The sequence below is a fragment of the Peromyscus californicus genome, unplaced genomic scaffold, assembly GCF_007827085.1.
Source record: "Peromyscus californicus insignis strain IS unplaced genomic scaffold, ASM782708v3 Scaffold_16__1_contigs__length_79575227, whole genome shotgun sequence".
Lineage (NCBI taxonomy): Eukaryota > Metazoa > Chordata > Mammalia > Rodentia > Cricetidae > Peromyscus > Peromyscus californicus.
The window spans coordinates 75270402-75293366 of NW_026294458.1; the positions used below are offsets into that span (position 1 = coordinate 75270402).

Sequence of the window (22965 nt, forward strand, 5' to 3'; positions counted from 1 at the left end):
TATCTGAGGATGCCCTTGAGCATATTCGATCCTCCTGCCTCCTGCTCTGGAGTATGAGGATGACAGACACGTACCATCACACATTGTTTTGCTTTTCTCTTCCTGAAAGCTTTAAGTCCCTCCTCATCCCCCACCACATTGGTAGGACTTTGGAATGAAAGGTTTCCCTTCTGAGCATGTGTGAAACTCCTTCCTCTGTGACAGTCACCTTGAGTCGGGGGGGGGGGGGGCAGACAAGTCGCCTTCCTTGGGGGGAGGCTTGACCACAGCCTGTGGATACCACGTCAGTGTTTGGCTGGGGAAGAGAGGGTGACTGAGGCAGAACATGGTTTGTGTGTCAGGAGCCCTTGCTGGAGCTGCCTCTGTCCTTACCCAGAGTGTGCGTCAGGGCTCCAGAGAGAAATGGTTTGTGTTTGTTTGTTTGTTTGTTTCGAGACAGGGTTTCTCTGTGTAGCCCTGGCTGTCCTGGATCTCGGTCTGTAGACCAGGCTGGCCTTGAACTCACAGAGATCCACCTGCCTCTGCCTCCCAAGTGCTGGTTTTAAAGGCGTGTGCCACCATGCCTGTCCTTGAAAATTTACTGTTTGATTGATAGCTGGTAGCTGTATTTTTATGAGACATTTGCAGTGTTTTAGTATTGGTGTACTACACATTCTGGGTAATTCCTTCATCACTGAAGGAAGTCAGGGTAGGAATTCAAACAGGGCAGGAACCTGGAGGCAGGAGCTGATACAGAAGTCATGAAGGGGTGCTGCTCACTGGCTTGCTCCCCATGGCTTGCTCAGCCAGCCCAGGGATGGCACCTCCCACCATGGGCTGGGCCCTCCCCCACTGATCACTAATTGAGAAAATGCCCTGCAGCTGGATCTGATGGAGGCATTTTCTCAACTGAGGGTCCCCCCTCTCAGATGACTCTAGCTTGTGTCAAGTTGACATAAAACCAGCCAGCACAGCTTCCTTGTATTTCTCAGACAATTCAAGAAAACCCCAAGAGACCACTTGAATTCTCTCAAAGAGGAAGAAGAGATCATGTCCCCAGAGGAGCGACCCAAAATCTTTTCTGATTGGTTGTTCAGCTCATGGCACTTTGAAATGTGGAGGGCCTTTTCAGTGAAGGGTGAGGGCTAGCTCAGAAGCCAGGCTGCTGTCGGGTAGGAGACACTTGAGGGGATCGGGACCCTTCACAGCCGATTGCATTTCTGTCTTGTTACAGCAACATGATCTTGAAAGGTCTCTCGGCTAGAGCCAGCTCTGGGAGGACACCACTAGTCAGGTCGGTGGTTACATCAGCACCCAAGCCCCGGGAGCTACAGCAGGGAGGGTGTTGGCCTGAGTTCCCCCAAGTCACAGGAGCAAGGGTGGTGGTCCTCGGGGAGCAGCTGCTGGCTGCCCACCCAGCAGCATCCCAGACACAACTGAACTCGCTTTAACCTGGCATTTGGATCCTCCGGGGTTTGTGGTTTCTCTTTGAAACTGTAGCTGGTGCTTTCGTTAAGGCTGGGTGAAGCCAGCGATGTTTGGAGTCTGGTGCTTTCGTTAAGGCTGGGTGAAGCCAGCGATGTTTGGAGTCTGGCACATCTCTCTGACAGGTCTACAGACACTGGAGGTTTGAACAAACCCTGGAAGGCATCCTGCCAAGCCCTTTCCCTGCCCTTTAATGTTTAAAGTTGGTGAATAGTTTGATGAGAACGTGGTGCATGTGTTTCTGATTCTTCGACACATTCAGGTCCTTGCTGTATTAGCTCAATGGTCCAGGAACTGGATAAGCCTCTCAGTCCATGCTGCAGAGACATCTGGGTTTCTTTGGGGGGTCAGCTATCTTCACCTTCCCCCCGCGCAGTCAGACCCAACGGGGCCCATGGACGAGTCTCTAGAGCACTGAACGAACAGGGCAGGAGCCAGTGGCATTCCCATAGACTCACCTGGAGCCCCGTTCCCTCCCCACCTTAGAGGAACACCACGGGGAAACATGTGGCAAATGGAGAGCCACTCCAGGGAAAGCCGAGGCTCTGAGAGAAGCATGAGCCAGAGTCCGAGAAGATTGAAGAATGGAAGTGGGGTCACGTTTCCTGGTTCTGCCTGTGGCTAGCGTTTCACAGCTGGCAATCAGGGCCCTCAGTGCCAGCCTTCAGTAACCCCCATCCCTCCGCCATCTCCAGAAGCGACTTCTCCCTGCCGCCACACTGCTTTTGAAATGCTTTATCCTGCCCTTTCATCTGCCCTTAAATATCTGTCACCAACATGCTCAGGGCTGCCTACCTTTTTTAAGGACACAGCTCCCAGCGTGATTAGGTCAAGTCCGTGAAGCCTCCCACTGCCACCCACACTTTGCCCCCGGAAAGGGCGGCCCAGCGTGGTAGTGATGAGGGCTTAGATGCCGACAGTCATCTCTCTTCAAAGTGCTGAAGTGGGAAATTAATACGTCTGGGGCTTGATGAGAGGTGAGGGATCATGTCCCAGACGTGCTGGGAAAGACTTCCACTGCAGAGGGAGAGTGGGCACCTCACCTTCTAGCTGGAATATTTCCAGTCATTGCACTGTTTTCTGGAGGGTCTGTGGATACCGGGTTTAAACAGTTACTCTGTAAATCCTGTTAGTAGGAGCCACCCAGCTGTAAGCTCTGGATTAACTGTAACCACCCGATTAACAATGTTGAACAGCGATGTAAACAGCCAACACAGAGCCTCAGCACCCGTCAACAGACAAGGGAATAAACAAAACACAAAACGTGGTCTCTAGATGAAACCGAATAGTAAGTAGACAGTCATAGACAGGCATGTTCTGGACACATGCTATGACAGTGGCCCTTTAACACGTCATCCTGTATGAAGGAAGGCGGAAGCCAGAGGGTCACACACGTATCATCCCGATTTAGGACACACAAGTTCAGGGAGACAGGAAGCTGAACGGAGGACAAGGGCTTTAACAAAGGGACTGGTGGTATTCAGGGGAAAGCAGACGAAAAGGCATTATTCCGAAGGTGAGCGTTTCTTCTGTTTGAGGTGATGAGAAAGTGTGGGAAGATGATCACAGTACAGTGTGGATGTTGTTGTTAATGCCACTAAATCATGCACATAAAATGGTTACGACAGTACATATTGTGACATGTATATTTTCTTAGAACTAAACAAATAAAGGAGCCTGGGAGAAGGTTCAGTGGGCACAGTGTCTGCTATGTGAGCATGATGACGGCCCGAGTTCAGATCCCCAGGAAGCATGTCCAAAAGCCACACGTGGCAGTGGAGCCTATAACCCCAGCTCTGAAAGACAGAGATGGGGGGATGGCTGGGGCTTGCACGCATTTACCCACACACAGAACGAAACAGGCTCACGGAGGCTCTAGCAACAGGACCCCAGAGTGGCTCCTTCCCATCATGCAGATTATTTCAATGTTTGTATCAAAGCCTTCCCCTTGGCACCCACAGACAGGCAGGGTTCAGGGAGATCCAAATTGCTAAGCCATCCCAGACATGCCTGTAGCCAATGGTTCCAGGACATTCTTGCTCACAGTTCTCTATCCTATCCTGAGCTGGACTTCAAAGACTTCCTTCCTGTCAAAAAGATCATTCCAAAACCAACATCCCCCACCCCCAGGCCCCTTCACACTTGATTAGTTGGCAAAGCAAACAGTGGTTTAAAGGAAGGGGCCTGAGGGCAACTTGACTCATGGAACCACCATCCTTCCACAGGGTGACAGAGCTTACGGGCTATGAGCCACAAGACCTTATCGAAAAGACGCTGTACCATCATGTTCACGGCTGTGACACCTTCCACCTCCGCTATGCACACCACCTCTGTGAGTATCCAGCCACTGGGCCAGGGTGGAGGCACCAAGGACAGGGAGGGGACATTCTATGCCTGGGGCAGCAGTATGTGTGAATTGTAAGGAATAGTGTGACTTCCTTTGCTACTGCTAATGATGGCCCCTGCTGCCTGTTCCCTTCTATCCACAGGCACGATCCCAGTGCCAGTGCAGACCCTGGGGGCCTGGGTTCTAGACTTGCAGGCCCAGCTAATCTATGGAATCTAGACTCCAGTTATGAGTACCAGCAGCATTAGTACAAGAACAGTGCGGAGTCCTTACTAGGTATGGCCTGGCACTGCATTAAGAAATTAAACCGACTAGCAACCCGTGAGAGAGGTCTTACGTTCATAGTCTTCATTTTACCTTCAAGGATGGTGAAATTTGGAGAGGGCCATCCACTTGCCTGCGGTCATACAGGCAGAACCGAGAGCCAAACCTCAGCAGAGTTACGCTGCTGAGCCTCACCCCACCGGGATGCCAGAGATACCTTATGTTCTACCATAAGGGAAACTGGCTTCTCAAGTGAGCTGGCAGGATTCGATTTGCCTGTGGAGGCAGTTTGTGGACCCCAGGGTTTGGAGGAGGTGTGCTTAAGAAATGGCACTTTGCTTCAAGAATCCAGGGACTAATTTGGGTGGAATGAAATATTTTGTCCTCCTCCTGTCTAGGCCCATCAGGCCCGTAGCGAGTCCCGGGGTACTCAGTGGGATACAATGGTTGGGCAAACTGAGGGCTTCTGTGTGTGGCCTGGGTTTATGTCCTGGGTGCTTGTCTTGTTCTGGATCAGCTAAAAGATGTTGGAGGACATTTGCTGGCATCCTTGGAGGTAGCTGGCAGATCCAGGGGCTACACTGTCCTCTTGGCTAGGCCGTGTGACCAGGGTTGGTGAACAGGATATCATCCGGCTGTTTTCCTCTCTCCAAGTCCATAGGGAGACCTGCCGTGACCAGATTCCTTACCCCTTGGCACACAGAAATGAGGGGATAGGAACAGTGTGTGTGTGTGTGTGTGTGTGTGTGTGTGTGTGTGTGTGTGTGTGTGTGTGTGTGTGTGTGTGTGTGTATGTTTGTGTGTATATGATCTGTGTATGCTGTATATACGTGTTTGTGTATATGCACATGTGTGTGCACAGATGTGAAAGCCAGAGGTCTCATGGGAAGTTTGCTATCTCAAGACATTACCAGGACCTGAGGGAACTCTGATAGGGAGCTGGCAACCCAGACTTCCAGGCCCTGGGTTCCATCCCAGTAGGATCAGAAGTTCAAGGCATCCTCATCTGTCTATCTATCTATCTGTCTATCTATCTATCTATCTGTCTGTCTGTCTGTCTGTCTGTCTGTCTGTCTATCTATCTATCTATCTGTCTGTCTGTCTATCTATCTATCTATCTATCTATCCATCTATCTATCTATCTGTCTGTCTATCTATCTGTCTGTCTGTCTGTCTATCTATCTGTCTGTCTGTCTGTCTGTCTGTCTGTCTATCTATCTATCTGTCTGTCTGTCTATCTATCTATCTATCTATCTATCTATCTATCTATCTATCTGGTGATTTTGATACAGGGTCTTACTGTGTGTTCCAGCTGTCCTGGAACACACTCTGTAGACCAGGCTAGCCTCCATCTCACAGAGATCTGCTGGCTCTGCCTTCCTCCTGAATGCTGGGATTAAAGGCGTGTACTACCACACCAGTCAAGCAGGCATAAGGATATCTGTATAGAGAGTTTGAGACCTGCTTGGGATACATGAGACCTTGTCTCAAAAGGAAAGTATAGGGACCCCCCACTTGCTGCTGCTGTCAGGGCTCTCGGTCCTGGGGTGCTCTGGGAGCCAGTGGGAGGCCCCCACCTCAGCCTTGATGGGGTAAAAGAGGAAAGAGTGGCCAACATTTCTACATGGCAGTTCCGTCGTTCTTGGCTGAGAACTGCCTGTGAGTGACATTAATCCCCTGACTCATTCCATGTCTGGTCAGAGTGGGCTTTGCTTAAGCAAGGTCTCCAGCAGGAGAGCAGGTGCCTGCAGCTGGAAGTGGCCACCAGCCAGCACCAAAGCCAACTTCTCAGTCTCTCTTCACACTCCCCGTCTCCTTGTCAGTGGGCTCCGATAACCTCCTGGTCTCTTGTATACAGAAGCGACACCTCTCCCTGGGGCCCTCTCACCTTCCCTGGCTGAGGTCCCTGCTGACTAACGGAGCATCCTCACAGCCATCCCCACAGCTATACTCCTGCTCCATGAAGAGTGAAAGGCGCTGAGTGCCCCACCCCCACCCCAGCCGGACACCCGAACGGCCATCTCTCCTCTCGTAGTATGTCTAGCTGCTGTTTGGCTCCCCAGAACCCAACGCAAGCGACCTGGCTTCTTGTTTCTTGAGGACTCTTCCGCTTCATGATGTTTAGATCCTTGTGGGGACCAGATGAGTTTCCCGGGGTTGCCACGGCAAACCACCACAGCCCGGGTGGCTGTAACAAGAGGCATTCCGTTCTCCACAGTGCGAGGCTGGAAGTCTGAGCTCAAGGTGTCTGCATTGGCCCCTCCTGAGGTCTCTCGCCCGTGTTCTCGGGTGGTCAGCTCTCTGTGTCTGTTCTCACGGCCCCATTATCTTATAAACACACTGGGCGTAATGGGCCAGAGCCCTCCGACCTCTGCCACCACACTTACCTCTATAAAGGCCCTGTCTCCAAACAGGGTGGTGCCAGAGGTGAGAGTTTCAGCTTAGAGTTTGGGTGACACAATTCAGCCTGTAGCAGGGACATTCTCTGACACCTCTGTGATGCGGGCCCTTTTTTGTAACTTGGTAGGAAAGCCCCATTTTATGAGGCGGTCGGTCGCCTCCCATGGTGTCATGGAGATGGAGAAAGTCGATGAGGCAATTGAACTAAGTACCATAAAGGCATCTACTCTACTGCCTTGTCCATGCTCAGCAACGTGGACCCCATCCTGACCATGCAAGTCTGCTGAGGAGCCATGATTAAGAGTGGCAGAAAAGAGCAGGTGAAAGCTGGCATGCAGCAGGGCTGGTTGAGACGGAAGGCTGTTACACAGCAGGACAGAGGGATGGTTGTTACACAGCAGGACAGAGGGATGGTTGTTGTTACGCAGCAGGACAGAGGGATGGTTGTTGTTACACAGCAGGACAGAGGGATGGTTGTTATGCAGCAGGACAGAGGGATGGTTGTTACGCAGCAGGACAGAGGGATGGTTGTTATGCAGCAGGACAGAGGGATGGTTGTTACGCAGCAGGACAGAGGGATGGTTGTTATGCAGCAGGACAGAGGGATGGTTGTTACGCAGCAGGACAGAGGGATGGTTGTTACGCAGCAGGACAGAGGGATGGCTGTTACGCAGCAGGACAGAGGGATGTCTGTTACGCAGCAGGTTGAACGGGCTGTTACATGGCAAGATTACTGCATCCATCTCTGCATATATTTCTAAAGGGGTTGGAGCCTTAAGTATGTTAGATTTCTGCTCCCCAACCTCCTATACAAAATGTTTTTCCAGTTAAAACAAAAAAAACCCTTAGTTTTCATTCTGGTTAGAAAACTCAAACCCCTTCTTTGTTAGAACTTTAGAAGAAGAAGAAAAGCTAAAAAGAAGAAAAAGATGATTTCCCGTCATTTTACCAGTTAGATAAGAATTCATGCATGTGGAGCCCCATCTGTCTGCCAGTGTTTCTCACAGGAATGGTGTCATCTTCACAACTGTATGTTAGTGACTGTGATCATCCTTCTACAAATGAGGGCTGAGGCACAGGCTAATGAAGTCATATTTTTCTTTGGGCTGCCAGCTCACAAATAACAAGGAGACTTATTAACTGTGAAAGCTCGGCTTTAGCTTAGGCTTGTCCCCAACTTGCTCTTATAACTTAAATTAACCTGCTTCTATTAATCTACGTTTTACCATGTGGCTTTTCACTTTTCTTTTATTCTGTATGTCTGACTCCCTCCCTGTCTTGTTGGCCTCTCCCTGAAGTAATTCACATGCCTAGACTCCTCCTCCTCTTCCTCTCTTTCCCCAGAAATCCTGCCTAGCTATTGGACATTCAGCTCTTTATTAAACCAATCACAGTGACACATCTTCACACAGTGTAAAGGAATATTCCACAACAGGCTAGTTGGTAGAGCACAATTAGCTTGAGTGGGCATGTGCCCACAGACCCATTTTTAAAGTTAGGATTGCATTCTACTCATTTCTGAGTCTTTCATTTCTCTTGCATCATGTGCCCTGTCTCCAGCAAGACAAATCCCTATTGATCACTTCAGTGTCTGCACAGTGTAGCTAGAGTTTTCCTGCCTGACCCACAGTCAGGACAAATCTCTGTCACCCATCAGTCCCACAGCTGCTCAGACCCAACCAAGTAAACACAGAGACTTATATTGCTTACAGACTGTATGGCCGTGGCAGGCTTCTTGCTAACTGTTCTTACAACTTAAATTAATCCATTTCTATAAATCTATACCTTGCCACGTGGCTCGTGGCTTACAGGTGTCTTCACATGCTGCTTGTCATGGCGGCGGCTGGCAGTGACTCCCTCCGCCTTCCTGTTTTCTCTGTTCTCCTCTCTGTTAGTCCCGCCTATACTTCCTGCCTGGCCACTGGCCAATCAGTGTTTTATTTATTGACCAATCAGAGCAATTTGACATACAGACCATCCCACAGCAGCACAGTACTCCAGTTTTCTTACCTTCCCCCTTGAACACATAAGTCCCCTCCTCTGAAGTTCTGGAACCTTAAACAAGATTGCAGTGAATCTTTTTGCACAACAGTCTATTTACTACGTCATGCATAATTCCCACAGACCCCATCCCTAGAAATGTGTGGCTTCAGTGAGTCACCAGACTGCTTTCCAAAAAGCTCTCTGAGTCATCCTCCACTAACCCTTTGACAGGCCTTCGCCACAGATCGGCTGGTATAGCTTGCCACTTTTTTTCTTAAAAAAAAAGTCACATAATACAAAATCCAACTTTTTGACCATTTTCAGTGGGTTTTAGAATGCCCACAGTACATCTGTCACCTTTATATAATCCCAGAACACTGTCACCCTCTCCAGAAGTGCCTGCTCTGTGGCCTTTATTCCTGCCCCTTCCTCCTTTGGAGCCCACAGGCACCCATCAGCTCTGGCCCTATGGATTTGCCTGTCATGGGTGGCTCACATAAACAGAACCACATGTATTCATTTCTTTTTGGGAACTTGCTGGACGCCCCTGCCTTTGAATCAATGAGTTTCCTCATTTTGTCCTTTTATGTTTATTCTTTGGCGGTGTCTTAGGGTTTCTATTGCTGTGAAGAGACGCCATAACTATGGCAACTCTTACAAAGGAAAACATTTAATTGAGGTGGTTGGCTTATAATCTAGAGGTTCAGTCCATTATCATCATGGCAGGGAGCATGGCAGCATGCAGGCAGACACGGTGCTGGAGCTGAGAGTCCTACATCTTGATCCAAAGGCAACAGGAAGTGAACTGAAACACTGGGCATGGCTTGAGCATAAATGAAACCTCAAAGTCCACCTCCACAGTGATACACTTCCTCCAACAAAGCCACACCTCCTAATTGTGCTGCTCCTTATGAGCTTATGGGGGCCAATTATATTCAAACTACCACAGGCAGTTTGTACATGCCCTTCGATCACATTGCTCTTAGGTCTAAATGCTTTTTATTAACAACCATGAAGTCTCTCTGTGTATTCAAGAGTATGTTCATGCGTGTGTGTGTGTGTGTGTGTGTGTGTGTGTGTGTGTGTGTGTGTGTATGTCTGCATGTGCATGTGTGTCTATGTGTTTGTCTGTTTGTTTGAGACTGGGTCTCACACCGTGGTTAGTCTGGCGGTCACTCTGTAGCCCAGGCTAGCCCCAAACCTGTGGTGACCCTCCAATTTCATCCTCCCACATGCTGGAATTACAGGTGAGGCATCACACCTGGCTGGCTAAGACAGAGTCAGTTTATCCTAAATATCTGAAGAACCAAATCACAGACATTTCAGAGGTTTTATTGCCTTTGATACGCAAGGCTGACAGTCTCTTGACTATCAATCTATACCACTTTCCCAGTGCATCAAAATGTCTTGAAGTGCTTGTTACAGCCGCTGACACAGATCCCCCATGAACAGCAGGAAGCCTGGGGCGTGCTGCGCAGACTGGGGTCTCTGCTTGTAGACACCATGAGAACTGTTTGTGTTGGATATGCACCTTGTTGTGTGGGGTCCTTTAGTCCCAGCGAGCCTCGCTGTCACAGCCTTAGCCCCTCTGTTTTCTCCCCTTGTAGCTGTCCAGGTGGTTTCCAGGTAGGGGCCCCAGGCCAGCCCTGCCCTGAGAAGCAGGAGTGTTCTAGAGCTGGAGTGAAATCCCCACCATGGCCATTCCGTTGCTCAGCTTTCTCCCCTCCACTGCCCACCCACAGCTTCCAGCACTTTCCTTCCCTTCTGGGCTTTCCTCCATCTGCCTACTTGAGGGCTGCAAGGGGGAGTCGCAGTTTATGGGCACACAGAGGCTTCAGGGGAACCGCTCAGCTGCCCAGCCTTGGCATGCATGCACAGAAGGTGGGCTCATGGGCCCAATTTTCAGGAGCCATGTCACTAAGCAGAGGGCTTTCTTACATGAGCAACACAGGAAATTAACAGCCCAAGGAAAATGGGTAATTGGGAAGAAAATATAAATGGCACTCGAGTCGGGAGCAGGTTCCCAGTGAACGCACGCGTCCTGACAGATGGCAAATGTCAGCACCAATCTGACACTTGGCTGAATGCACTGAAATTAGCGTTCTGTTTAAACAGCGTAGTCCCTCTGCCGGTTAAAGGTTTGGGGGATTAAAACATAATTGGGGCATTTCGGTACTAAAAAGCTAATCGGATTTTACCACTCTGCAGGTACTGGTGATGTCTGGGGGCTTTTTTCTCCCATGAAAACAGGGATTGTTAAATCAGGGCTCTTAACAAGAGGGGAGGGGCTACTCCAGGGACTCTGCAAAGTTATAGGTGACATTCCTTCGTGTGTGTGGTGTGTGTGTGTGTGTGTGTGTGTGTGTGTGTGTGTGTGTGTGTGGTGTGTGTGTGGTGTGTGTGTGTGTGTGTGTGTGTGTGTGTGTGTGTGTGTGTGTGTGTGTCATGTTTGTGTGGAGAAAGTCCACCCACTCCATCAAGTTCTCAAAGGTCCTTTGCCCTAGAAGGCTCTGCGTCTGGGGGTTGGGCGGGACTGCGGCGGCCCCCGGATTCATGTCACCTTGTACTTGCAGTGCTGGTGAAAGGCCAGGTCACCACCAAATACTACCGGCTGCTGTCCAAGCTGGGCGGCTGGGTGTGGGTGCAGAGCTACGCCACCGTGGTCCACAACAGCCGCTCCTCCCGGCCCCACTGCATCGTGAGTGTCAATTACGTCCTCACGTAAGTCGGCCCTCTTTGTCTCTCTCCCCGCTCTCTCTTCTTCGGTCCCTCGTCACACACCCCGCTCCAGGACGTGTCACCTCCTGCTCCTCTCGCTTTCTAAAACCGATCGTCCCCCCTTCTTGTCGTTCTGGAATAATCCGGCAGCTCGGGAGGTCCCAACCAGGAACATGTGCCAGGGAGCGGTGGCGATGATGAGGGGCCCTCTAAGGATACAGTTTAGATCCTGGTACAGAGCCCAAGACGGGGCCCAGGAGGGGACAGCGTGTAAAGAGGGTGGGTTCATGCCCGGTGTCAGGCACACGCATCTGTGCTTCTGCCATCAGGAGCAGACACCATCTACCAGTTGTCTGTCTTCCCACATATTCTGTTCCCAATGATGGTATTTGGTCCCCGAAAGACCCAAGTTTAATTGAAAAAAAAAATGTTTTTGAGACAGAGTCTTGTCGTTAGTCCAGGCTAGCCTCAACCTCATGATCCTCCCCCTCAGCCTCCCATGTCCTGGGATTACAGGTGTGGGCCACCAAATGACGCAGATGAGTATAAATCCACTAGCAGTCATAGGCATACCTTCCCGGAACACCCTACACATGTCTCTCACTCTCTATGTCCCCAGCCTCAGCCAAAGAAGGGTCCTCCTTTGTGTCCTAAACACTGTGAGGATTCAGACTATAGGTTCTTTCACAGAACGGTCACCAGGTTACTTTGTGTTCTAGGATGATGATCTGTCAAAACCACATGGGAGAAAATGCCTCTGCCCCTTAATTCACTAGTTAAGTATGGCAGCATTCTGCAGCGACTCTCCCTTTGGGAATGTGACTTTGCCAGTTGGTTCTGCAGGCTGGACATGAGTCCATGTGACAGTGGGTGAGGTTAGGAGCTGGCTCCCAGCAGGTTCATTCCTCCAAGCTTCTGGGACACTCAACAGAGAACAGTTAGGCCCCAGATACACAAACCAATAAAGGCCGTCGGGGTCACTGGGGTTGGGGGGTCACTGGAGTTGCTGCCCTTCAGCTTGGCCTTGTTAGCATGCCCACCCCTTGCCATGGTCAAAGAGTCCTTGGGAAGGGTACCTGGGCTGCATGGTGTAGCTGGAGAGTTTCTCTCTGGGTCCTGCCAAGCCCCTGCAGTCCTGCAGCCCACTTATAAAATAATCACTCAGACACTTATAAACTGTATGGCCGTGGCAGTCTTCTTGCTAACTGTTCTTATATCTTAAATTAATCCATTTCTATAAATCTACACCTTGCCACATGGCTCATGGCTTACTGGTATCTTAATATCTGCTTCTCATGGCGGCCGCAGCTGGCAGCATCCCCTGACTCAGCCTTCCTCTTCCCAGAATTCTCCTCTCTGTTTGTCCCGCCTATACTATATACTTCCTGCCTGGCTACTGGCCAATCAGTGCTTTATTTATCAATCAATCGGAGCAACACATTTTCACAGTATACAGAACATCCCACAGCAGCATGGGTTCAGAGAAAGCATATTACTTTCCACCATTCTTGCCAGACAGTACTGGCCTTGCTCAGCACTCTCTGGGCCACCACAAGCTGCTGGTGGCTTTTGTCAGGATGAGATGTCCTTCTAGCCAACATCACCCACGTCCAGCCTCAGAGAAGAGATGTACTGGGACTTGAGGATGAGCTTGTTCAGGGGATCTGCTCTTCCCCCAGGCATGGGCTGCTGCTGGATGTGACTTGCCCGCTCTTGCTTTCCAGGGATATCGAATACAAGGAGCTTCAGCTGTCTCTGGACCAGGCGTCCACTTCTAAGCCTCAGGACTCCTGGAGAACCACCTTGTCTACCTCACAAGAAACTAGGAAATCAGCTAAACCCAAACATACGAAGATGAAGACAAAGCTGAGAACAAACCCTTACCCCCCACAGGTAACACACACACAGGGGGCAAGATGGCGGCGTCTATTTGGGGACCCAGGACACCTGGGCATGAACTAGGAATCTCAGGCTCAGGGGTGTCCTTGCAGAGCAAGAAAAGGTCCCTGAGGGATGTTTTGACCATATGGTAATGACACCTTCAGATAGCAACACCCCAGGTACATTGTCAAGAATGAGAAAAAAACAGCTAACTCAGGAGGGCACATGGGCCCTCTGAATCCATGTGAATCCGGGCTACAGAACCCGTAGATTCTGTTTTGGAGGTGGGGGTCTCACTATGTTGACCAGGCTAGATTTGAACTCCTGCCTCAAGTGATCCTCTGTTCCATTCCTCAAAAGCTAGGACAGGTGTGTGGTACCTCATTTGGCTTACGGTAATATCAAAATGAAAATTTGTCCTCTTGAAAGGTCATGACTGAGCTCTGGGGTGTGGCAAGCGTCCACAAGCATCTGGTGTGTGGTCAGCTTGGAGTATAGCATCTTTCCACTCAGGGCCCCCACCCCTAAGATCCGGTCTTGTGGGACTAGAAGGTGGCTTGCTCATGACCTCTCTGATGGCCTCTCATCTGTCTTTGCTGCGCAGCAATACAGCTCGTTCCAAATGGACAAACTGGAGTGCAGCCAGGCGGGAAGCTGGAGAGCCAGTCCCCCCACAAGTGCTCCGGCTCCCCCAGAACAGCAGCTCCATTCAGAAGGCAGCGACCTCTTATATGGGCCGCCCTACAGCCTCCCCTTCTCCTACCATTATGGACACTTCCCCTTGGACCCGCACGTCTTCAGCAGCAAGAAGCCAGCACTGCCCGCCAAGTTCGGGCAGCCCCAAGGATCCCCGTGTGAGGTGGCACGCTTCTTCCTGAGCGCGCTGCCAGCCAGCGGCGAATGCCAATGGCATTACGCCAACCCCCTAGTGCCCAGCAGCCCATCGCCAGCTAAAAACCTTTCTGAGCCTCCTGTAAATGCTGCCCGCCATGGACCTGTGCCAAACTATGAAGGTGGGTCCCGTTCGCATGAGGGGAAGGGGAGGGGGCCGGCATCAGCAGCGGTGGGTGGTGGATGGAAAAAGAATCTTCGTGCTTTGGGCAGACTTCGGCTTTTTCTGTGTCTAAGTAGGGATTACCTTGCTTCCTATTGCCAATCATGGCTTCACAGGAATGAGAAATGACTGGGTTACAGGTCACGTGTCCCAAGAACGCCAGAGACAGTATAAAAAGCAGAGGGAAACAGAGTACCCAGACCACCCGTATAACTCCTGGCTTTATTCATGCTCCCACGGGGAGACAAAAATGATTTTCCAAACCAGCTCCTATGTTTGTCAACACCCCGGCTGCATCCACGAAATGCCTTTTCACTGTGCCTCAGAGTTACCGGCAGAAACACTGGCTCTCTTCCTAGGCCAGTTTTTAAAGTACAGAAAACCAAAGCAGAAATTCCTGGCCTTGGGGGCAGAAGCCACGAACACAGAACAATTAACATGGACTCTTCCAGCCTCTGTTTTTCTCTCTGTAAAATGGGATTGCAGCCTATGTAGTGAGGCTACTTAGCACACCCCAGGTGCCCGACAGGGCTGACCTTTTAACTTTCTCTGTTAGCAAGTAAGTGGGAAGAGCCCACTCTGAGATTTCTGTTTGGGCACTAGACCATCACCAGCAGAGGAGGAAAGTATGTCCTGAGGCTAGCTGTGGGAAGGTATAAACCGGTTCCATCTAGACCTGGTGACTGCTCAGAGCACTGAGCAAGCTGGTGCAGATGGTCTGCTGGAACCCCTAAAGTGAGGGTAAATGTCATACTAAGAAGCTACGTATGCCCTAGGGATAAAAAACAACAACAACAAAGCAGCATTTATTAAGCAGTTCCCTGAAATGTGTGCCCTCTTCACTCTCTTTTCCCTCTCCCGCGGCTTTCCTGCACCCACACTCTCTGTGGTTTCCCTTTCTCTGCAAACTCCGAGGATATGACTCCATGTTGTGAGTAGTCCACATTTCAAGGCCAGATCTGAGCAGGGGACAATCATGGGAGAGATGAGGCAGGAGAACATGGTTTTCAGAAGCAGACAATTTAGAAGAGACCACATTAGCCACTGGGGCGCCCTGCCTTAGCCACAGCCTGCCCAGCAGCCATGGTCCCCCACAGTCGAGGAAAGAAAATGTGAAGGGCCTTGTAAACATCCATGTGAGACAGACTTATTATTTCTTTGTATCTGAGGATTGGCTAATGATAAAACACACAGAATTTGACTTTTATTACTATTTTACTATTTCAAAGCAAAAAAAAAAAGGCCACCTACTTGTCACATTTGATTAGAAGTGGGGTGGGGAAGGACTAAAGGGGCTAATTTGAGGCTATTTGTGACCAACTTCCTTGTCTTTGGTATTAAAAGAAAACAAAGGCCTCATGGGAAAGCTCGGGGGAGTTACTTGAATGGGCATGGTTAATACTTTTAATTATGGGGCTACTAAACAGCACAGGGCCGTTAACACCCCCTCCCTCCCACCCCACCCACACTGAGGAATTAGTGAGCCTAGCAGACTGGGCACTGTGGAGAGGACCCTGCTTAGCTTCCACTACTGTCCAGGAAGGTGTCCGCTAGCTCCGTGTGGCTTTGGAGCATCTTTTAATATTGATGCCACACTGGCGAGTCTGGCTCTGTTGCATTAAGTGTATTACTCGGAATGAATCCCACCTGTTCCTCTTAAAGCTCCCAGCACGCTTCCAACAGCGTCTCCTGATTGGCACTGGTGGAGGAGGAGGACTCTGTGCGCGAAGGGAGGGGGTCGAGGGGGGCTGTGGCTCCGCTTATGACGGAGGAGCAACTCGTGGCTCTGCACGATTGATTGAGGGCACGTGCGACTCCGTGCGTAAACGAGGAGGGCCGCGTGGCTCTCTGTGCGTGACTGAGGGCACATGTGTCTCCGTGCAAGGTCAAGGGTGCCTGTGGCTCCGGGCAGAGCAGAGGGCTGATGTGTCTCCGAGTGCAGTTCTCTAACCCGTCTCTTGTGCCCCCCTCCCCGCAGCGCCCGCCGCTGCAGCCGCCGCCGCCGCCGCCGCGCGCAGGTTCGGCGAGGACCCCGCGCCCCCAAGCTTCCCGAGCTGCGGCCACTACCGCGAGGAGCCGGCGCTGGGCCCCGCCAAGGCGGCGCGCCAGGTGTCCCGGGACGGAGCCCGGCTGGCGCTGGCCCGAGCGCCCCCCGAGTGCTGCGCGCCCCCCGCTCCCGAGCCGCAGGCGCCGGCGCAGCTGCCCTTCGTGCTGCTCAACTACCACCGCGTGCTGGCGCGCCGCGGGCCGCTGGGGGGCGCTGCGCCCGGCCTGGCCTGCGGCCCCGGAGCCCCGGAGGCGGTCGGCCAGCTGCGGCCGCGACACCCGGACCCCGTCGCCGCCCCCGCGCCCGGCGCGCCCCGGCCGCACTACCTGGGTGCGTCGGTCATCATCACCAACGGCAGGTGACCCGCTAGGGCCGGTCCCGCTCCGCAGGGCGGCCCACAGGGAGAAGCCATAGGCCAGGCCTTCTCTGGTTCCTTTTCTTTCTTTCTTTTTTTTTCTTTTTTTTTTTTTAAGGTCCAGCAGATGGAGGGGCGAACTGTATATGCACGATATAAATTAATTTATACAGAGACAACTATTTTAATAGAACTCCGCAGCCGCCTTTTAGACTTTAACCGTAGATGCCGGTGGAGAGGGTCGGGATCCCAGTTGGGGATGAGGAGAAGGGACCGCCCGCCCATCCTTGTCACCAAGGGCCGGTTTTCAGAGGGCTGAGAGTCCAGATGCCAACGTGTGACCTCAAACTACCCAGTTCCCAGGGCAATCAAGCCGAGGCCCAGCAGCGGGAATCCAAGGCATTGTATGCAGCTTGGCGGAAGGATGCCACTTTAAAGGGACCCCCCTCTCCAAACCCATCCCACAGTCCGCCGTTCCAGAGGGGTGGAGTCAGGGTGGAAGTCCCTTCAGAATCCTTTTGGACACTTAAGTAAACGCAAAATGTTATCCTTGTAAGTCCCACGAGCAGACAAGAGTTTCTGCGGTCTTTGAACTCACTCATGCATCTCATTTTAAAATTTAATCCTTTTAAAAATACAAAACCCAACAAGCCGAGGCTAAGGAGGCCGGCGTGCAAGCCTATTGTGTGCGTGGACATGGGTGTGCTTCAGAAGCACATTAACAAGCTCGCTCTTTCCCGAGCCCATAGGAACTCTTGGTAACACCCACAATTTGCACCTTCAAAATATATGGAGTAGGCATCAAATGCAAAAAAATAAAAAATTAAAAAAAAAAGAGATATATAGCCAGGCATCTTAGAATGTCCCTGACGAGCTTAATTCCCTGGCAAAGTCCCTCCAACCCTCACAGATCTGTTAGTCCTACGCTTGTGTTTGCTGCAACTAGGTACTACTAAGGCTAGTTAAATTGCATGTGCAATACGGAAACCTGAACGGGCCGCACCTTGTGGAAGGTGAACATGCGTAAGGGATGTAATGAAAATGGTGTATACATTTAAGCGTTTTCTACATAGCGAGAGCTTCGCACGAACATGTCATGTGTAACAGGTGAACGGAGACCCTTTTTATAAACGCACCAGCAGTGTTTAAAATAAACTTCCATTACTTTTGTTTCACACTTATGATTTATGTATTTATGGGTGTATTTTTCTTTATGGGTGTGGCTCAGTAGCCCAGGGCTTGGGTGACAGGAAGATGCTGCGTTTAAACCCCGGTATGGAAAGAAAAATAAGAAAATCACTATTCAAAAATTCTGTCATGGCTCTAACCTGAACATCTGTCTTGTCCAACATCTGCTTTACTGCCTTTCAATTTCTCTACACAGGAAACACTTTATTAATTTCCTTTTAAGGAAGTTTACTTCACTTCAGGAAACTCTTCCCACCTGTATCCAAAGGTGTCGATTTTTTTTTTTAACCAACCCTTCTACAATCAGTGGCATCAAGAGCCCTCAACATACGAACTCTGTAGACTCTGTGTAGACTCCCTCCATACTCAGCTACGCCTCACTGGATGCTCTCGGTATCTGCACAGGGTAATAAGCTGATGGCGTTATCTTTTATGTTCAAGAGTCGCATAATTAAGCCGTGGTTCTCAGAAGGTCTGTTTGATTCATGGGCATCGGCACCAACATTTTTCAATAAAGTACCACTTAAGTGCTTTTGGATATTACCTCTGGGAGCTGTATCCACTAGACAGAAGGATTCTGGAGCAGGTTAACAGGTTAACTGAAGGGGAAAAAATGAACCTGTTATAGATTTACAAATGATAATGTAAACATAAGGGAGTTTGTGTGTTCCTAAAAATTAAAATGCGTATCAGTAAAAATTTCCTTACTTGAACAAACATCACATTTTCATGACCTAAAACAGGAAGAAAGATTCCTCAGAAAGCCAAACTGGCTTACAGAGGTTATGGACTCTGGCAATGTTGCCAAGCAGTTACCATGGCAACCCAATACCGTTACCCTTATCCTCAAGATTCTGCCCACGGAAGAAGCCCTGGTATCGTTTCTCAACTTTGAAGTTCTGACCGAAGAAGCATTTTAATAACGATGCCACTCTTTCACAAAAAAAAAAAAAAGAAGAAGAAGAAAAGAAAACCATAGTGGGCCTACCTAAGATGTACCATATTGACAAAAATGCCAGATCAAATGGATTTGAGGCCTAAACCCAATTCAAGCCTTGGGCTCTGCACAGGGCCTCCCAGGGAAAGGAATTCCTTTATGTTCTTGGAAGCCCCTTTCTAGAAAAGCCATTCCATTCATACCTCGGCAGAAACACGAAGGGGTGGAAGGGTCTGTTTCCCCACCCCCACCCCTTTCATCCTGTCAGAAGTCCAGTAGGACAGGCCTTCCTCCCTTCCACCATGAAGGTGTATGTGTGTGGGGGCTTTTTAACAGTTTACACAAATAAAATCGATCCATGTCTTAATCTATTAGAACTGCAAGGTAGTTGGGGGTAGAGTGTGGGAGTCACTACAGATAAAGTGGGATCAAAAGAACATTTTTAGCTTAAAATTTTGGAGACTGGCAGTCTGTGGGTTATCTACAGCACACGATTCACGCTGATCCCAAACTTAGACATGATGTATGATGTTAACTATCTCAGGACAAAAATATCTTTAATGAAAGTTGAGCAGTTTTCACAAAAGAAAAATCCTAAAAGAACAGTTGAGGAGTGGTAACTTGAAGTCTCCCTCTCATTTGGTTGGAAAGATTTGTTTGTTCTTTGGACCTTTCTGAGCTGCTCTTCTTTTGGCTAGTAAGATTTCCTTCCTGCCAAAAATACACAAAAACTCACAAAGCACCAGGTTCCTGAACTCTTACACAGGATCATGCTTAAATATTAAATAAAAAGAGTGCAATCAAAAGCTACTGACTGTTTTTAATAATGACACTGGAGGTTAAAAAAAAAGAATGAGCCTGAATCATAGTGAAAAATCTTAAAAGTTTATTTTGGTAGACTTGCTTTATAGGCATTGGTTTACAGTAATTCTTTTCAGAGATGATTCTTTGAAAAGCTAAAAAATAAAAAATAGCAAAGGTTTACATTTTTGTTTATTTCAAAGATGCATAGTGAAGAACCAGGAATGAGGACGTCCCATTTCTGGCAGGTTGGGAAAGCAAAGCTCCTAAGATGCCCCTCTTGCACTCTGGAAGCGCCCTGTGAGATAGGCCAGGGGACTACCACACAGTGTGCTAGGTATAGGGGAACCCCCAGTCTGTGGTCCCTCACTGGGTGTGTATCTGACCACGCTGCAGACAGGACATTGCCTCCACACTGGGTCATGTCATCGTGCACATTGAGATCCACAGGACACACATCTCCCACTTCCAGCCCTCCCTGCCAGGGCTCCCTCACTGCTCTAGCTGGGTCATATGAAACCCAGTTTTTGCTGTGTGTGCCTTCCGACACGGGGCTGGGGGGTGTGGGGGATATGTAAGCAGCTTTACATCAGGAGTAACCTGCTCTAAAGCATATGCAGATTCTGAGTTAGGTGGCCACATCTCAAGGTGAGGAGACAGCAAAGATTCCCTTAAGACTTTGTAGGGTTCCTCGAGATCTCAGGCTGCTGAGTCTACAGATACCCTTGCATGGAGCAGGTACAGGGGCAGCCTCCCCACCTCCATCAGCAGAATGCTCTCTACGATGTGGACTTTGAAGTCTTTGGTTCACGTGAGGCAAAACCAGGTTAATGGGAAGCATCTGCTTCAAGGCTTCTTTCTCTCTCTCAAGACAAGTGGGTGTCACGTTGTATAATCGAGAATACCCCAAAACAGTGTAACTACTCAGAGGCCGGCTGCCAGGGCCAGAACATCTCTGTCTGCTCTGCCATGACCACACTTCATTAGTTTTAACTTACAGAAAGGAAATTAAATGATAACATTTTTTCCCAAAGTAGAACTATCCAGAATAGGTTTTCAGTTTAAAACAAAACAGCATGTTTTTCATTAAATAATCCCCCAAAGAAATTTAAAATGCAATGACGGCTGTCCTGGGAGACAGCGGGACTTACATTACAAAGTCTGAGAAACGAAGCTTACAACATCAGCCTGGAGATCTTCGTTCTCGATGACATTTCACAGACGCCCTCTCAAGGGTCGGTCATTTTGTAATTTCGGGGTGGTGTAGAGTTTTATTTAAACTCGCATGAATTAAAAAAAAAAAAGACCTGAACTAAAATTATAAACACACACACACACACACACACACACACACACACACACACACACACACACAATCTCTTTTTGAGAAAATTTTTAGTTGAAGTCTTATTTGCAAAAAAAAAAAGTTACTTTCTAAAGTTCTTTTAAAGTTACATGCCCTCAAACATAGGTCAGGTTGGTGGAATTTACCATGTTATTTCTTGCTTCAAGTGGGGTTGTCTGTGCTAGGTTGAAGGTGGATGGGTTTTTATACTGAAAGCCTCAGGTTTCTGGAGTATGGCCTGACTACGTAAGACCTGGATAAAAATGGTGCTCATTCACGATGAGGGGATCTTGTTCAAAGCTTTGCGCTCTGTTGCTTCCTTTCCACCGACTGCAGTCCGATGGGCAGGAAGCGGGAGAGCAGACAGGAATTGGTTCTTTAAGGCTGGGTGGTAATGGGTGCAGTTCACAAACTCCACAGAGACGGGAGGTACATGGGAAGCACTCGTACATCTGGAAACAAACCTAGAAAGGCTTCCTTTCCTTTGTTCTTCTATGGACACATCAGAGTTTGAACATCTCTTTTAAAGTCATATGTGAGCGCGCTCGGGCATGCACACACACACACACACACACACACACACACACACACACACACACACACACCCCTCCAAACTTTAGAGTCAATATCTCTTTCTTTCATGACAATAAAAGGAAATAGGGGGCAGAAAATCTCGACTTGCAATACAGTGCCACGCACTCCATTCCGCATGAGGACAGCCCTGTCGGAATGCTCCACATTCTAACAGAGCCGATGACTGGCTTAAAAGTTCCAAGAGTCGTCCCTCATGTGGGCAGAACAGTGAGCCTTTATCTCCAACCTGGGCTTAGCATCAGCCTCCAAAGCAGGTGCCATCTTGGCTTAAAAGCCTAAAACTTGACACATCTGACCCTGGGAAGGAGTGCTCATTGCATAAGAGCAAAGTGAGAAACTTACTTCCTCCCCGAGGCCACCGCAGCCACGCGGGGGTCACCGCAGCCACTCTTCAGGTAGCCCACCTTGATTAAGAAAAACAACAACCCCCCAGAACCAAATCAAAGAACAGCCCAGTGCCTAAGCACCACCGTGTGTTCTGGGAGAACCCCTCTGGAGGCTCACAAGCAGTCACGGTGGGCCGCTAACTCAGCATTCGCCTGAGCTCAGCGCGTTCGTTGTTGGAACAGCCTTCACTACCTGGGAAATATTTGCACTACCGCATTGCTATTTCCAGCTCCCTGCCCCTCATGTTCTCCCAGTAAACGTAAGTCCAAGCCCATGTGGGAAAGAGCACTTTGACACTGTGCAAGGCAAACCCAACTCCAAAGCTAAATTGAGTCTTCACCTGTCCATCCTCACCAGATGCATCTTCAAACACCAAATACAACCACAGATATAAAAAGACAAAGTAAAAACCCAAACCCGGGGGTGGGGTGGGGTAGGGGCGGAGGCAGGGAACCAATAACCTGAAGAGCTAACAAATGACTCGGAGAAGACACTGGCCTACAGCTCTACATTCCTTTCTCGGGCCCTAGGCAGGCAAAGGCGACAGCCAGGGAAGCAGGGTGCTTGCTCAGCGCTCCCAGGAGCAGCCCAGGAGCTTTCCCGTGTGGCTTGCTGCTGCGGCAGGGCAGATCCAAGCTGTCTGGAGACATGCGCTACTGTCGCTTGGGCAGGATGAGGTTTCTCAGCATGTCAAAGGAGTTGCCATCTGGATGCACGGTCACAACCTCACCACCCTTCCGATGGACCTGCAGGAATCCGGAATCATCAAGGCCCACAACAGACACCTGTGGCCCCTCGGTGCTGCTCAGGCGGACTTGCTGACCACTGAAAATGGAGCACACCAACACCGGCGTCACAGGAGGCAACAGAAGGCTGGAACACAGGCTGAGTGACTATTCATTACAAGGGACCAGGGTCTCGGGGACAGGCTGTGGCTTATTATAGCAAGCTCCGACTTTCTCTGTCCCTGTGAAATGTCTTAATTCCTACTCAAGCAGCCACAGTGGTGGGGGCTGGGACTTCTACGTACCACATCACACTAATTCTGATCCTATTGCTGATGAGGTGGGAAAACGAGGGGGAAGGAGGGACAAGAGAGGGCAATGGGGACCAGCGAATACGACCAAATTATATTGTAAACATGTATGAAATGTCCTAACAAAACCCGCTATTTTTTCAAATCAATATATGCTAATTAAA

General features: G+C 49.7%; 2 protein-coding genes across 5 annotated transcripts in view; one reads left to right on the plus strand and one right to left on the minus strand.

The window, feature by feature from the left end:
• Sim2 (SIM bHLH transcription factor 2) overlaps positions 1 to 16520 on the plus strand; it is a 41369-nt gene extending 24849 nt beyond the window's left edge. Inside the window, exons 7-11 of the mRNA XM_052739873.1 lie at positions 3690 to 3796; positions 11032 to 11179; positions 12901 to 13069; positions 13662 to 14070; positions 16090 to 16520. Of these exons, the coding sequence (XP_052595833.1) occupies positions 3690 to 3796; positions 11032 to 11179; positions 12901 to 13069; positions 13662 to 14070; positions 16090 to 16520 (1264 nt within the window). The remainder of the gene's footprint in view (positions 1 to 3689; positions 3797 to 11031; positions 11180 to 12900; positions 13070 to 13661; positions 14071 to 16089) is intronic.
• A 2981-nt stretch (positions 16521 to 19501) lies between these two features.
• Hlcs (holocarboxylase synthetase) overlaps positions 19502 to 22965 on the minus strand; it is a 198659-nt gene continuing 195195 nt past the window's right edge. For all 4 annotated transcript variants that reach the window (XM_052741251.1, XM_052741250.1, XM_052741253.1 and 1 more), the window contains one exon: positions 19502 to 22590. In XM_052741251.1, coding sequence (XP_052597211.1) covers positions 22419 to 22590 — 172 coding nt within the window. In that variant the 3' untranslated portion in view covers positions 19502 to 22418. The remainder of the gene's footprint in view (positions 22591 to 22965) is intronic.